Source organism: Suillus subalutaceus, assembly GCF_016647625.1.
Source record: "Suillus subalutaceus strain FC151 chromosome Unknown DFJ58scaffold_8, whole genome shotgun sequence".
Taxonomy (NCBI): Eukaryota; Fungi; Basidiomycota; class Agaricomycetes; order Boletales; family Suillaceae; genus Suillus; species Suillus subalutaceus.
The window spans coordinates 195,699-208,628 of NW_024540257.1; the positions used below are offsets into that span (position 1 = coordinate 195,699).

At 46.9% G+C, this 12,930-nt stretch overlaps 5 protein-coding genes across 5 annotated transcripts; 3 read left to right on the forward strand and 2 right to left on the reverse strand.

Moving 5' to 3' along the window:
- Positions 1-1,469: 1,469 nt before the first annotated feature.
- On the forward strand, positions 1,470-1,834 carry DFJ58DRAFT_722505 (uncharacterized protein; the record flags this gene model as incomplete). The annotated part of the gene is made up of 2 exons (XM_041384892.1): positions 1,470-1,667; positions 1,727-1,834. 2 exons carry the CDS (start codon positions 1,470-1,472, stop codon positions 1,832-1,834), a joined length of 306 nt encoding a protein of 101 aa, XP_041249299.1.
- A 500-nt stretch (positions 1,835-2,334) lies between these two features.
- DFJ58DRAFT_762270 (uncharacterized protein) lies at positions 2,335-4,875 on the reverse strand. Its single transcript, XM_041388538.1, has 3 exons — positions 4,745-4,875; positions 4,384-4,673; positions 2,335-4,330 (listed from the first exon to the last, which is right to left on the reverse strand). The coding sequence occupies exons 2-3, from the start codon at positions 4,389-4,391 to the stop codon at positions 2,545-2,547; spliced, it is 1,794 nt and encodes a 597-aa protein (XP_041249300.1). The 5' UTR covers positions 4,392-4,673; positions 4,745-4,875; the 3' UTR covers positions 2,335-2,544.
- A 519-nt stretch (positions 4,876-5,394) lies between these two features.
- On the forward strand, positions 5,395-7,387 carry DFJ58DRAFT_469446 (uncharacterized protein). The gene is made up of 3 exons (XM_041380529.1): positions 5,395-5,891; positions 5,958-6,874; positions 6,929-7,387. Exons 1-3 carry the CDS (start codon positions 5,519-5,521, stop codon positions 7,292-7,294), a joined length of 1,656 nt encoding a protein of 551 aa, XP_041249301.1. The 5' UTR covers positions 5,395-5,518; the 3' UTR covers positions 7,295-7,387.
- Position 7,388: 1 nt separating this feature from the next.
- Positions 7,389-8,565, reverse strand: DFJ58DRAFT_469452 (peroxiredoxin). Its single transcript, XM_041380530.1, has 5 exons — positions 8,433-8,565; positions 8,347-8,370; positions 8,201-8,286; positions 7,950-8,148; positions 7,389-7,892 (listed from the first exon to the last, which is right to left on the reverse strand). Exons 1-5 carry the CDS (start codon positions 8,531-8,533, stop codon positions 7,604-7,606), a joined length of 699 nt encoding a protein of 232 aa, XP_041249302.1. The 5' UTR covers positions 8,534-8,565; the 3' UTR covers positions 7,389-7,603.
- A 614-nt stretch (positions 8,566-9,179) lies between these two features.
- DFJ58DRAFT_762287 (uncharacterized protein) lies at positions 9,180-11,435 on the forward strand. Its single transcript, XM_041388539.1, is given in 15 exon segments — positions 9,180-9,202; positions 9,316-9,343; positions 9,356-9,469; positions 9,480-9,595; positions 9,649-9,670; positions 9,696-9,846; positions 9,900-9,960; positions 10,003-10,087; positions 10,134-10,388; positions 10,441-10,458; positions 10,509-10,682; positions 10,737-10,826; positions 10,880-10,930; positions 10,982-10,997; positions 11,119-11,435. The coding sequence occupies 12 exon segments, from the start codon at positions 9,552-9,554 to the stop codon at positions 11,328-11,330; spliced, it is 1,179 nt and encodes a 392-aa protein (XP_041249303.1). The 5' UTR covers positions 9,180-9,202; positions 9,316-9,343; positions 9,356-9,469; positions 9,480-9,551; the 3' UTR covers positions 11,331-11,435.
- Positions 11,436-12,930: the final 1,495 nt, after the last annotated feature.

Sequence of the window (12,930 nt, forward strand, 5' to 3'; positions counted from 1 at the left end):
CATTACCCCCCTTTGACTCAGTGTCCGCTTTCTTGACTTCTGCTCTTTCCCGCACATTAGCGCTCTATCTTGCGATGCGCTATTCCCACGCTTTAGCACTCTTTCGATCTTGAGTTGTCCTTAGTAGCATTTCCCTCAGGTCGAATGTTCTTGCTTTATTGTTTGCAAGTATAGCAGCATAGGCAGAGCCTAGACATATACTGGCTAAGTATTTTTACAAGTGCCTAGTCAGGTTGTGTTTTTCACAGTGGTTCCAGCGCTCCCCCAATACCATTGCCAAGTGAATACTCAGTATGTCAGCTCATTGGTATCCCTCTCAAATGTTTCATGTAGGTACTTCAACCATCATGGGAGTAAACTTAAGGAACAGAAGAATGTAAAACTTACGAACACCAGCTTCAATGTTAGATGGCATGCATGCAAAGCATCATACAGCCTGACCCAAGAAGTCAGTATGCCTGTTTTACTCAAAGAGTCCAACAAACATTACCTGGGGGATCTATGCTGCAGATAATGAGATCTCTCAAGTCCACACAGTCTCTCCATTCTGGAATCGCTGCACTCTCAGTGCGGGACACCCCATTGCTCGCCTTCTGGTGGCAACCAGTCCAGAATCGCCTTTCCAAAGAGCCTATATGACACCTCAAACTCTAACAAGAGACTCTCTTGCTCAGTCTCTTTGCTTTCTGCCTTTCCAAGTGTACAAACAAAGTGACCGTCCGGGTAACAAGGAGTAATTCCCCTACGGTCGATATTTTGTTTCCAACGAGTGACAGTGCTTGGCACGCATGTAGCCAGATGTCAAGGCTGGAGTAGCAAACAATGTTTGAAGCCCGATTGATGTAGCATTACTTGAGGTGAGACTTGTAGTAGATATGACAAACACATCTATGTCAAAAGCACATATGAACCTGCTAAATATAAAAGTAGGATAGGAACATATGCTCTCCAGTTGTGCTTAACAATGCCGACCACTCATGTATACTAACTAACTAACCCTAACAGGATGTATACTAACCACTAACCCTAATTCAAAGTCCAACAATTATCTAAGGTTACCGTTTTGGGTAGAGGTGCATGTGCGAGGGGGTCATGTGCATGTGCATGTGCAGTGTGCAGTGTGCAGTGTGCAGTGTGCGGTGTGCGGTGTGCGGTGTGCGGTGTGCAATGTGTGCACCCAACTTTGAGTGTCCCTATTAATTGATTTTGCAATGAAAAGGAATTTACTTTCATGCCCCACGATGGCTTCAGCTTTTCCTTGGAAAGTTTTTACACCTCAGGTGTATTGACTCATCCTGATGATACTCAGTTGAAGCTGCTAGTCGTGTCTACTAATAGACTTGTGACCAGTCTGATGTATGTCCTTTGAGAGTGGGAAATCTTGACATAGTCAGACTGGTCAATCTCAGAGAAATTTGGCAGGCGAAGCACGGAGTTTGAAAATTGCAGGTGCCGTTTGTGCCGACACCATGTCGTTGTCCATACAGTTCCAGCAAGTACTCAAAGCCTTCACAAACCTTGATTTCATCTTGAAAGAGTCCAAACATGTGATTCTCCGAGCAGCAACAGGCTCTGGAAAGACACTCTGCATGATTTTACCATTGCTTCTCTCCTCCAAGATGATGGCTATCATGGTTACACCTCTAAAATCACTTCAAAAAGATCATGTACGCTGAATATTTGAATACTACTCTCATCACATGGAATTTGCACTTCTGGATTACAGGTCAAGGAGTTTGAGGAGTATGGGATTTGTTCGATCACAATTTGTTTTGTCAACCGCATCGGTTTTTTCTTCATTGATGAAGCACACTTCATTTCCACTGCTGGATAAACTCAACCAGGCAAGAAGGTTCCATTCCGTGCAGCCATGCTAGGCTTGTCTGAGATGGTGTTCAGCAGGAGGTCCATGGCTGTCATCCGCATGCCACGGAGTATCTTCAGCAATGAGAGAATTTTTTCCTCTGTGTCGAGGGCCGTGAGGGTCCACTGTCCATGCTAAAGATTCAGATGGTGGAGCATACTGCAGTGGTGGTGGATAATATGGAGCAAATGGTATCATTTGCAGGATCCTATTTCAATTTTAGTGCTGCAGCACAAATCGAGAAAGATGCGGTACTCTACGAACAAAAGTTTCTGTGCGATTGATAGTCAACTGTAAAGTCTATGTCACAGACTATGTGGCACGCCGCACTATTACTTCGACCGGCACAACCGGCACTTGCACATTTTCAAACTCCGTGCTTCGCCTGCCAAATCTCTCCGAGATCGACCAGCCTGGCTACGCCACTCGACTTGTCCGTGGTTATATAAGCCAGGCTGGTATCGAGCCTAGGTCTACTAGTAGGTAGGTGAACCGGTGTTCGCTCCTTTCCTAAGCATGCGAATCCTCACCGGTGCCTCCGGTCCATGCTTGGTCCTGGACTCGAAGGCGGTGCTGTCACTCTTTTTCAAACCCTGTAGATATATATTATTTCTAGCAAATACTCCAAAGCGCAGCACTCTACACTATGATCTACACAGTAGTAGTAGTTTATATTTTCACTACCGAATACTAAATCTCTTTCGTGCGATCGAGCCAGTCTTAACTTCGTGGCTGATAGCTATTCCGAATCTTCTCCATGTCTTTCCTTCATCATCGCTTGCCAATAAAAGCCAGAACCACCAGTTGGGAACTTCATCAAACGACCAACTCTGCTCCCCAAAGGTTGCTAATACAACTTCGCCCCGTCTCTCTTTCGCTTTCTGATTCAAAAACGCCAATCTTTCCTTGCGCTCCTTATCTGCGATCTGCTGTCGAAAGGTAGGCGGACCAAAGTGGGAAGGTTCGCGCCCGCTATTGGAAGGTTCCAATATCCCCCCGACAATATATATTCCGGTTTGAGGCGGCCTTTGGCGGAAGAGCTCAGCATAGCGTGGCATGAGGTGGATATCGATATTGAGATCATCGTGCTCTACAGCAATCGACGCGAAACTCAAGTTTATGGCAACTTTCTCCACTTCGAGATAGTGCATAGACATGTGAAGTATGCCCTCAGGGTCAACATGAGGCGAGATTTCGGCATGCGGCGTAACGCCAAAGATATCCTTTGGCTGCCAGCCAAAGCCCGCAGGCAGCCACGAGATGCCGAGACCGGGTTCATCCCTCTCGTAGATTTCATGCTGGAGCGTAAGTAAAGCAGATAAATCCCCGTCTCGAACTCTCAAGTAGGCAAATATGGCGAGAATGATTCCTGGTGAAAGTTGATAATCCACCGGAAGCGAGTGGCGAATTTTTGGGGGGAATAGGCCGAGAATACCGTAGACGTTGTCATGAAGGAATGCGCAGTCTCGCTTGCGACAGTACTGCAAACAGAGTTCAGGTGACATTGGGCGATCCCAATCTGATATTGGGAGAGAAATGGGAAATTCATCGCTCGTTATGCTGAGAAGGAGACGTGAGCGTGACGAAACCGAGTCGCTAGTCTTGAACATTTCGTTGGCGTCGATTCGGATGTTTCTAGCGCGGACTACAACTTTTCTGGCCAAGTACGTCTCCTGGAAGACCCAGACCCGTTTGGCATGATACCCCTTCATCCAAGTTATAATCCTGCGCCAAGCTTGTTCACTTCTGGATTCTGACCCTGTGTCATCTTCGGGAGGGTCTTTGGCGGTAGCATAGCGCCGGCGTAGCGCTTCGGATACAGCAACGCAGCAAGCTGCATTGCTGTAGTAGTCGCTCATCCTTGGTATCTCGTGCGCGACATCTTCTGGATCTGCTTGGTTGACGCAAATGCTGTCCATCCAGACATACTCAAGACCCATCAACAAAGCTTCCCTGGCAGCAAGGAAAAATATCTCTTGTAGATATTCCCGAGATAGCCCTGCCGGCACTTCCGACGGACAATGCAAACGATCCAACTCCCTTTCCTCTGCATCAACTGCCTGAACGATGTTTGGATGCATGAGACAAGTCAGACGGAACCAATTGTCGAATGTGGGTGCCTGGGGTATGTCATCCCACAAACCACAATAGTGTTCTGGACTCGGAGCGTCCGAAAATCTGTCTGGATTCCAAAGGTAGGATGCAATGACATAGCGCTTCGTGGTATCATTCTGGATGGTTTCAACTTGTCCCGTGAAGATGTTGATCAACCTTGTGGGGACATGCCTAGGGGCTGATAATGCATCTGTATTCTGATCTAGTGTATCGAACTTTTGCATCGCGTTGACCCAGGCTACCCGAGCCCGGTCGGGTTTAGCAATGGATGACGGGCCATCCGAGTTCCTTGATGATCTGAGTATAACTTGAAAGAGGGTTCGTAACCAGCGAAATGCTGCCAACAAGTAGCTAGAAGCAGGATGAGTTGACTCGACTCTCCCGGACGGGTTCATATGATATACCTTAGCATTTGGGAAGTAAGCTCATCCAAATGCGTACTAGTGGGTTCAAGTTGAAGCCAAAACGATCGAATCGAGAGACTGAGATTGCCGGAGGATAATATAAATTGGGGTAGTAGAAGTAGTACGGTATTGCTCACTGCAGCTAGTCAGCTTCAAGTTGGCCACGAGTTGGTGTTCCGCCGGCAGGCCACATCATACAACGTGGCTACTGGTTGGCAGTCCCAGATTGGCAGGAAGGTTTGATTACTACGTCACGGTCTACGTCGACGACTTGAGTGTAGACTGTCTGACTCATGTACGGAGTTTTGAGTAAAGAAGGTTAATTTATTGATGTTGCTTCTCCAAGTCATCTAACGCTTACTTCAAGTATTGCAGGCGCAAGGACGCCCACCCGTAGCCGATGCGGAGAGAACAAGATTAAGTTAAAATAATTGGACCAGCCAAACGATGTCTAAAGGAAGGAACTAGAAGCAATTTCAAAGCAAATGATTACGTCGGACCTCACATTGACCTAAGTATTTGTTTACATAAATATCCGAATTTTGATCCATTTTCCTCTGGATGACGCAGTGTTGGTAAAAATATCCCAGGCTGTCCCAGAAGTAATTTAATAAAATAACAGAAGAAGAATTCGAGTCTTCGTACACATACTATGTGAAATCCATTGCTTGACCATCCAATATAATCCTGACAAGAAGGAAGGAATGGTACATGATATGTCGAAAGACTTGTGCAATTCGGACCAAAGTTGCACCCGTCTCCAGCTGGTGCGGTGATCATCCGAGAACGTATCGTAAATGATGTCATGGAAAGCAAGTAGTACTATTGAACAGCTAGTCGAACTGGAGTTATGACCGTGAAAGCGTGCTACTAGCCGGCTCTGAGTTTAAGCTTGATTCAAGGTTCTCGACATCAACGTTGTCAACGTTCGCATACATACATAGTATGATTTATGAGCAATATATGACTCTTGTATACGGCAGCACCTGAGAACGACTTTATACTTTTCCCGCAGCTTCTTTGTTCTGGACAGGATGAAGGTTTTTTCAAAATACTCTAGTATGGCTATCAACCTTCCATCAACAAGTCCCACTTTTTTTCGTTTGATAAGCTCTTCAGGTCTCAACGTTCAATCATGTACTTCCTCTCTCGACGCTCTGCGGAGCCATCAAGGCCATCTTCTGATCTGGACATAGCTGGAGGGAGAAGCGCTGCAGCAGATACTAGTACTGTTCCCCAGGAGAAATCTCCAAGTCGTGTTCTTAAACGCGTCACCACCCTCTTCAACCCTCGCAAACGAACTTTGTCCAAAAACACCAGCCCCGCGGGCGCCCATGGAGCAGTTGGATTCATTCATGATGCCGCTGCAGCATATCCCCGATCCTCTAGTGATTCCTCCATTCCATCACCAGACGAAATTAGGAGACCCAGCGGCCTGGGACGCAGGGCCAGTTTAATGGAGTCTTTACAATCACCCAGCGATCTAGACCGGTCAAATGAAAATGGAGGTGAGGCAAGAGTGTTCAAGTCTTTGCCCGTTTTATTGAAGAATCTATCACAATCATTTCGTGCAGAATTGTTTGCAGAACACGCAACATATACAGGCGTTGCTATCCAGAGCCTTCCTGTGGAGCTATTGGAGGCAATTCTGTCTTTCTTGCCCAAGTTCGATTTACCCCGTATTGCCCTGGTTTCGGCTCAACTCTGCGACGTGTCACGTAACACATTATATCGGATACTCGACTTCCAATCGATATCAGAGCCACAAGTTGAAAAGCTTTGTCGAACCCTTGCCACCCATCCGTCTCTCGCTGCAAGGGTCCAATCTTTCTCATGTCACTTTTGGCCAGCGACGACGTCATCTGACGGACATCTTATACCCTCTCTTGATCTCACGACCGCATTGCATAATATGTCGAACTTGGAATCTCTTACCCTACGGACATTTGTTCCAGTATTTTCCCAGTCGCCTTCTCTTTCTTTCCGATTGAAGACACTCGTCATCCTGGATGACACAATCTCTGTGGAACAAATCATCGACATTCTACATTTCCTCAGAAATCAATCCTCCCTACAATATCTAGCCTTCCCTAACGTCGTCGAGAACCCATTCTTACCCGAATCTTCCTTCCATCAACACATATTCGCATCTGGTCTCGCACGAGAAACTATATTGCCATCACTCTCTCAACTACATGCTCCTCCACGACTCATGATGGCAATATGCTCCTTACTGGGACAAGCACTCCAAACTGTTGTTTTGGATATCACCACCACGCTGTATACGGGGTTGCGGCCTGCCGCCCTCCTCCGTGCAATTCAGGGTGTCTCCAAACTGGATGTGGTCTTCACTCACGAGGTGGACAAACGAACAGTTGAAAAATTCCTAGGTGCTGCCGGTGGAATACTGTCAGGTAGTGGTGCTGCCAACAGCCGCGGCCTCACCGTTTTAGAGGTGGAAGTGCTTTGGATGGATGATGACACCGCCGAAGTCAGTAATATTTTCTAAATTCAAGAATCGTTGATTTTGACGCTTTGCTCGAAGATACTATATGGCATTATTGATGCAGTCATCTCGCGGTTTAATGGCTTGCGCACGCTCAAGCTCACTACACCATTTCGTTCTAGGCAGTCACAATTGTTGACGCCCCCATTGTCTGCGTCCCTTCAGCTGTCCGTGTCATCTCATAGTCCCACAACGCCCTCATTTGGCCTTTCTTCGATGCTGATTACTTCACCTGTGGGCGTTGTCCTATCAAGCGAGTTTGTGAGCTCGGGCACGGAGAGGACACATGCCAAAATGTGGACGAAAGCTTGCTCTACGCTGAGTGATATTCAATTTTGTTTTCCGGATCCATCGTCGGAGGCAGACGTTGGGTTGTGTGGAATCTGGTTTAACAGGAAAGAATGACAGTCGAGCATTGGCCCTCTCCCAGGATACAGTAGAGTAGAAGTTTATCTATCCGCCCTTGCCCAGCGCTTCCGCCCCTCTGTTGATATGTTTTATATCTAATTTTCATTTCGTCGAGCTTAATGAACTTTTGGACTTTGAAAGTCAAGTGTTACCACGACAGGATATAAGTATGTATAGTGATGGTGATATGCAAGATATATGTATGCAAAAAATTATATGGCTAGATATCAAGAGTCTACCTTGGTGTTCTAATAGCACGAGAAGTGTTGACCGTAATCACATCTAGCTGTCATGTAAACCCATCTATCAATCCGTGCGAAGACGTTTCTTGGCACTTCCGTTCGCATGACCATTGATGGCCGAATCATCCACTGTCGAGAAGTAATCCATAGATCCTTTGGGGTCCGGCTTGATGGTTTTATCACCCTCAGTCCAGCCCAAAGGGCAAACCTCTCCATTTGCCTCCTGCAAAAGATGTAATGAAACGTTACGACATCCAAAGAAAGAAAAACATACCACAAATTGGAAGGCCTGGAGAAGACGGATAGTTTCTTCCACAGATCGACCGACAGGCAGATCATTAATGGTGATTTGCCTGTTTAAAAACCGCCGGTTACCAAACTAGTCCCCTCAGGGTTTACAGAGAACCCACCTAACGATACCCTTGGGGTCAATGATGAACAAACCACGCAGAGCAATGCCTTCCTCCTCGATGAGGACACCATAGTCCTTGGATATAGTCATGTTCCTGTCCGCAATCAAAGGTAGCCTGAGGTCAGGCCCAATGCCGCCCTGCTTCCTCGGTTGCTGCGCCCATGCAAAATGGGAATACTGGGAATCCGTGGAAACACCTATAAAACCATCAGAACGCGTCTAATAGACCAAAAAAAAACCCGAACTAACCGAGAACGGATGCATTCAGCGCTTTGAATTGAGGAAGCGCATCATTGAAAGCCAATATCTCAGTTGGGCAAACGAATGTGAAATCCCTGTTAGTGTTTGACAGCAATGGTGAGAATGTGACGCTTGAGGAGAAAGATGATCCTTACATGGGATAGAAGAAAAGAATTACCCTTGCAGGTGATACTAATGTTAGCCACTCCTCTCACGGATGTCTGGTGCATGAGACGCGTACCATTGGCCTAGGTATTCGGACAAGGAGGTCTCCTTGAATTCACCCTCTACAACTGCGGTAGCTGTGAAGGCTGGTGCTGGGCGCTGAACGAAGACGGCCATTGTTGTGAGGCTGGGTTGTGAATTCAGAAAAGAGGCGAATTGTTCAAGTGATGTGTGAAGATTTTAAATCCACTTAACCGACGCGTTATGTGTCTTTGTTTGGCTAGTCCATGGACCCATTAAACGCGTCCGGACTCGTCTAAGGTCTGCTGCGTGTACCTGCACATGCTTGCACACCACTCAACAAGACTATTGTGAATCTGTCATACGTCAGGAAAGCTTCGTCGAAACGACGACGAAGTGCGAAGTTCCTACTGACGAGTTCTGATCATGGTACCCCTGTTATCATTCGTATCTTTCTCGGTTCCACTTCAAACCCTAAGCAAACAAAGTCCGGACACCCTCACGTCATTCATAATTCATAATGAAAAGACCCCAGATTCCATCTTCGCTTCAAGTTAACGTTGCAGTCATCCCGCACTCCCGCTACTTCGTTGACGTCTCTTGAGATGGTGCTGAAGTTTGTCTTTGTTAGTAGATTCCTGTTGCACACTGCAAAATACTCACCGTGATCGATCAACAGGCAGTACAATATCCACGATTAAAGGACTATGGCCATGGCATGTATCCGTGATGTCCGTTATCTTCCGTTCTGGTATGTGTTTACAGCATTTCTCTTTATGCGCACTCGAGCAAGGACATCGAGGCGACGCAGGTATTTTGCAGGCATGATTTACATAGGCAAGCACACTCTTGAATCGATATTGAGTACAATCGCATTTATGTGTCTGATAAGTCCAGTTCAAATAGGGCCCTGGCAATGTGCCTGCATCACATGCGCCCATCACGCGATGAGGGCAATTGGAATCTGATTCAGAAACCGAGAAGTATATAAAGCAATCGGACTATGTACTAACCACTTAAGTAGCAAGGTCATTTACCGTCGCACCGAAGACCCGCAAGGAGAACTTACATAACTCAAGTAGCGCGACCGGGCGGCATCACTGTTCAGGACCGGGGTGATGGGAGTTGCGTAGCTACTCAGCTATGCTACTCCAATTCGACTAACGCACGTCCAATGTTGCTCTCATCCTCCACTCCCAAGTTTCGAGTAGCAATCTGGTGAATCGGATAATCTTCTCACAAACGGAATGCAGACTAAACTCCCTATGCAGTGGTGCAGGCATAGGAGGGCTTGTCCTTCGCTATCACGATTGGCAAGTTTGCTGGGCGTGATATCCACATAGACTTATACGAAGCGCATGATGCCATCACTACCGCTGGTGCTGGGATTTCAGTCTCGCGACGCACGGCGGAGGTCATGGTGGAACTCGGATTGTATGAAAAATTCCCCCACACTTCCTCTAGTTATGGTCCGTTTCGAGAACCTATGTCGCAATCGCGTTTAACCTGATCGTTTCAACAGATATGAGATTAAGGAAGTCTAATGCCCCAAACGGTGGTTTTGATGTCTTCAGAACATGTTTGTAAACTCCATTATTTCGAATTGGGGGTAGGAAGATGACAAGACTCTCCACAGTTGGACAGGGATCCAAAATGCATCGCAGGGATCTCCTTGACATTCTCAAGCAAAGCATCCCGTCCTCATGCACTGTCCACCTTAATAAACGACTTACTAAATATGAAAAGCAATCACCAGGATCCACTCATCCTCTACTTCGCTGATGACAGCACCTCGACCGCCGACGTGTTAGTAGGGGCAGACGGTATCCGCTCATCAGTGCGGAAGACATTCTTCGAAGCACTAGGCCCAGACACCGTAGACCCAAGCAAGATAAGACACTACAGTCATCCATCTTGGACCGGAACAGCTTGTCTATCGCTAGCGTCTTTCCAGCGGAGAAGCTCTCGAAATTGGATCCAAAGTAACGTAGCTTTGAATAATTTCATTATAGTAAGTCCTCAGAAAGCGGTCACGATTGTCAGGAATAACCTTCATTTCGCAGTTCTGCGGGAAGGGAAAGGTAATTTATCACAATCAACTGGTCACTGCTCGCTGACGAACGCTTACAAGCACATCGCCTCGTATCCGGTTTCGCAAGGAACGCAGATCAATGTCGCAGCATATGCTTCTGATGAACAGAAAGCTGGCACACCTTTTGAAGGCCGTTGGGTTTCAGATGTATCGCTAGAAGAGGTTGAGGAAGCATTTCAGGACTTCGAGCCTGATGCTAAGCGCCTTCTGAACGTAATTTGGGCCGAGTCGTTTATGCTATCTTCGACTTATGAGTATTTTTCGCAGTGTTTCGAAAAACCCTCAAGATGGGCGCTTCACGTGGTAAATGAATTGCCGTTAGTCACTTGCGACAGAGTTGCGCTGATAGGTGACGCGGTGGGTTTCTGTTTAGCTGCCACGACAATCCTTTGACTAGATCGCGTACATAGGCCCATGCCATGACGCCCTCCTGTGGCGCTGGAGCTGGTCAGGCAATCGAGGTATGGCATGTTCATTCAGCAGACCATGCAAACTCATCTATTTGTATGAAGGATGCTTTTGTGCTTGGTCGCCTTCTTGCACACCCACTCACAACTATTGAATAACGTGCCCGTCGCGCTGAAAGCATACCAGGACGTTCCGTCCTCCCGTTCGCTCAATTCGTAGCACGTGAATCGGAACGTAACAGGAAAGATGTTCGATTTTCACGCACCTGGTTATTATGATGGGACAGATCGAGGCAACGAACGAGAGGAGATGGAGATTCTGAAAGAGAAGATCGTAGACCAGTGGAATTGGGAAAGTAAAGGTGAAGGTGGTGCTGTTGCTGAATGGGAAAAGGCAGAAAGGCAGCTGCAGGAGGGTTCGTACAATGGAGGGTATGAGAACGGTACATCATGATCACTGTATACTAGCAATGAGTTTTTTGCATGCGAGTTGCATAAACGCACATTCGACCGAGGAAGGTTAGTAGACCAGTAAGCTTGTTTGATGATCAACTTGTCATGTCAACATCTGTAGCATCAGCAAGTCACCGGATTCCTTAATGACCCCTTATCCCGCCTTATCGGCCTTAATGTGCATAATAAGAAACATTTAAGAAAGCTTGCCAGGCTGCAAATGGTACTTGACCTTTTTCCTGATGATACTGAAGCTTCCAGCAGTGGCAAAAGGATTGTCTAAGAATCTAGTTAGAAGTTAGATGATATTCCCAAGTACTAACATACCTCTACACATGTCTATATACACCCAGTTTTGCGCGGTGCGAGGACAGAGGAGGACGAGCTGCACGACGGGAAAATGTCACACTTTGGCGGGGGTCACGGGCGTGTCACACCACGTGACCACTGACCCTATCCGACTTAACATTTTTGACGCTCAAAAAGCTGCGTCGTTTTGAGGGTTCCGGACGGACAGACCTTATAGGGAGCTTCAGCGTGCCTATAGTGACCTTGTTGGTACAAGGTAATCTTCTGATCATGATACCCTCTCATCATTCGTATCTTTCTCGGTTCCACTTCAAAACCTGAGCACACAATTGAAGTCCGGACACCCTCCGTAGTACGTCATTCATAATGCAAAGACCCCATATTCCATCTTCGCCATCTTCGCTTCAAGTTATTAAATACATCATAAGATTATATATTGTGGATTAATGTTGCAATCATCCCCCACCCCCGCTACTGTCTTTTCGTTAACGTCTCTCCTTCGTTACTTGAGATGGTGCTGAAGTGTGTCTTTTTTTTTTTTTTTTGTTCCGATTTCTGTCCTATTGAGAGTTATACTCTATGGAGGACAATACTGTCTAGTCTAAGGGACTCCCTGCGTCCCTGTCGCAACTCTGAGCACGCGAATGCCCTGGTGTGGAGCGTGCCCCCACCAGTCCGCCGTTCCCGCCGGCCGTTTTAGACGCGCTGCTCGTTGGAGGTGAGATGACTCTAAGTTCGTACGTGATAATGACTATCGATATAAAAACAGAAGCGCGTACTGAAGTGTGTCTTTGTCAGTAGATTCCTGGTGCACACTGCAAATGCTCACCGTGATCGATCAACAGGGAAAACAATCTCCACGATTAAAGAACCATGACCATGGCATGTATCCGTGATGTCCGTTATCTTCCATTCTGGTATGTGTTTGCAGCATTTCTCTTTATGCGCACTCGAGCAAGGACATCGAGGCGACGCAGGTATTTTGCAGGCATGATTTACATAGGCAGGCACGGGCACAATCGCATTTATGTGTCTGATAAGTCCAGTTCAAATAGGACCCAGGCAATGTGCCTGCATATGCGCCCATCACGCGATGAGGGCATTTGGAATCTGATTCAGAAACCGAGAAGTATATAAAGCAACCGGACTATGTACTACTAACCACTTAAGTAGCAAGGTTATTTACCCTCGCAACGAAGACCCGCGAGGAGCAAGTTCAGGACCGGGGTGACAGGAGTCGCGTAGCTACTCAGCCATGCTAATCCAATTCGACTAACGCACGTCCAATGTTG

Bases quoted from the DNA above. Each gene is read 5' to 3' on its own strand.
- DFJ58DRAFT_469446 (XM_041380529.1), top strand. From the start codon at position 5,519: ATGTACTTCCTCTCTCGACGCTCTGCGGAGCCATCAAGGCCATCTTCT. The intron at 5,892-5,957 runs GTGAGGCAAGAG...CATTTCGTGCAG, and splicing joins CCGGTCAAATGAAAATGGAG to AATTGTTTGCAGAACACGCA. The intron at 6,875-6,928 runs GTCAGTAATATT...CTTTGCTCGAAG, and splicing joins TGGATGATGACACCGCCGAA to ATACTATATGGCATTATTGA.
- DFJ58DRAFT_762287 (XM_041388539.1), top strand. From the start codon at position 9,552: ATGTTGCTCTCATCCTCCACTCCCAAGTTTCGAGTAGCAATCTG. The intron at 9,596-9,648 runs GTGAATCGGATA...CTCCCTATGCAG, and splicing joins AAGTTTCGAGTAGCAATCTG to TGGTGCAGGCATAGGAGGGC. The intron at 10,683-10,736 runs GTAATTTGGGCC...TATTTTTCGCAG, and splicing joins ATGCTAAGCGCCTTCTGAAC to TGTTTCGAAAAACCCTCAAG.
- DFJ58DRAFT_469452 (XM_041380530.1), bottom strand. From the start codon at position 8,533: ATGGCCGTCTTCGTTCAGCGCCCAGCACCAGCCTTCACAGCTACCGCA. The intron at 8,371-8,432 runs GTACGCGTCTCA...ATCACCTGCAAG, and splicing joins TCCGAATACCTAGGCCAATG to GGTAATTCTTTTCTTCTATC. The intron at 8,287-8,346 runs GTAAGGATCATC...AAACACTAACAG, and splicing joins ATTCTTTTCTTCTATCCCAT to GGATTTCACATTCGTTTGCC.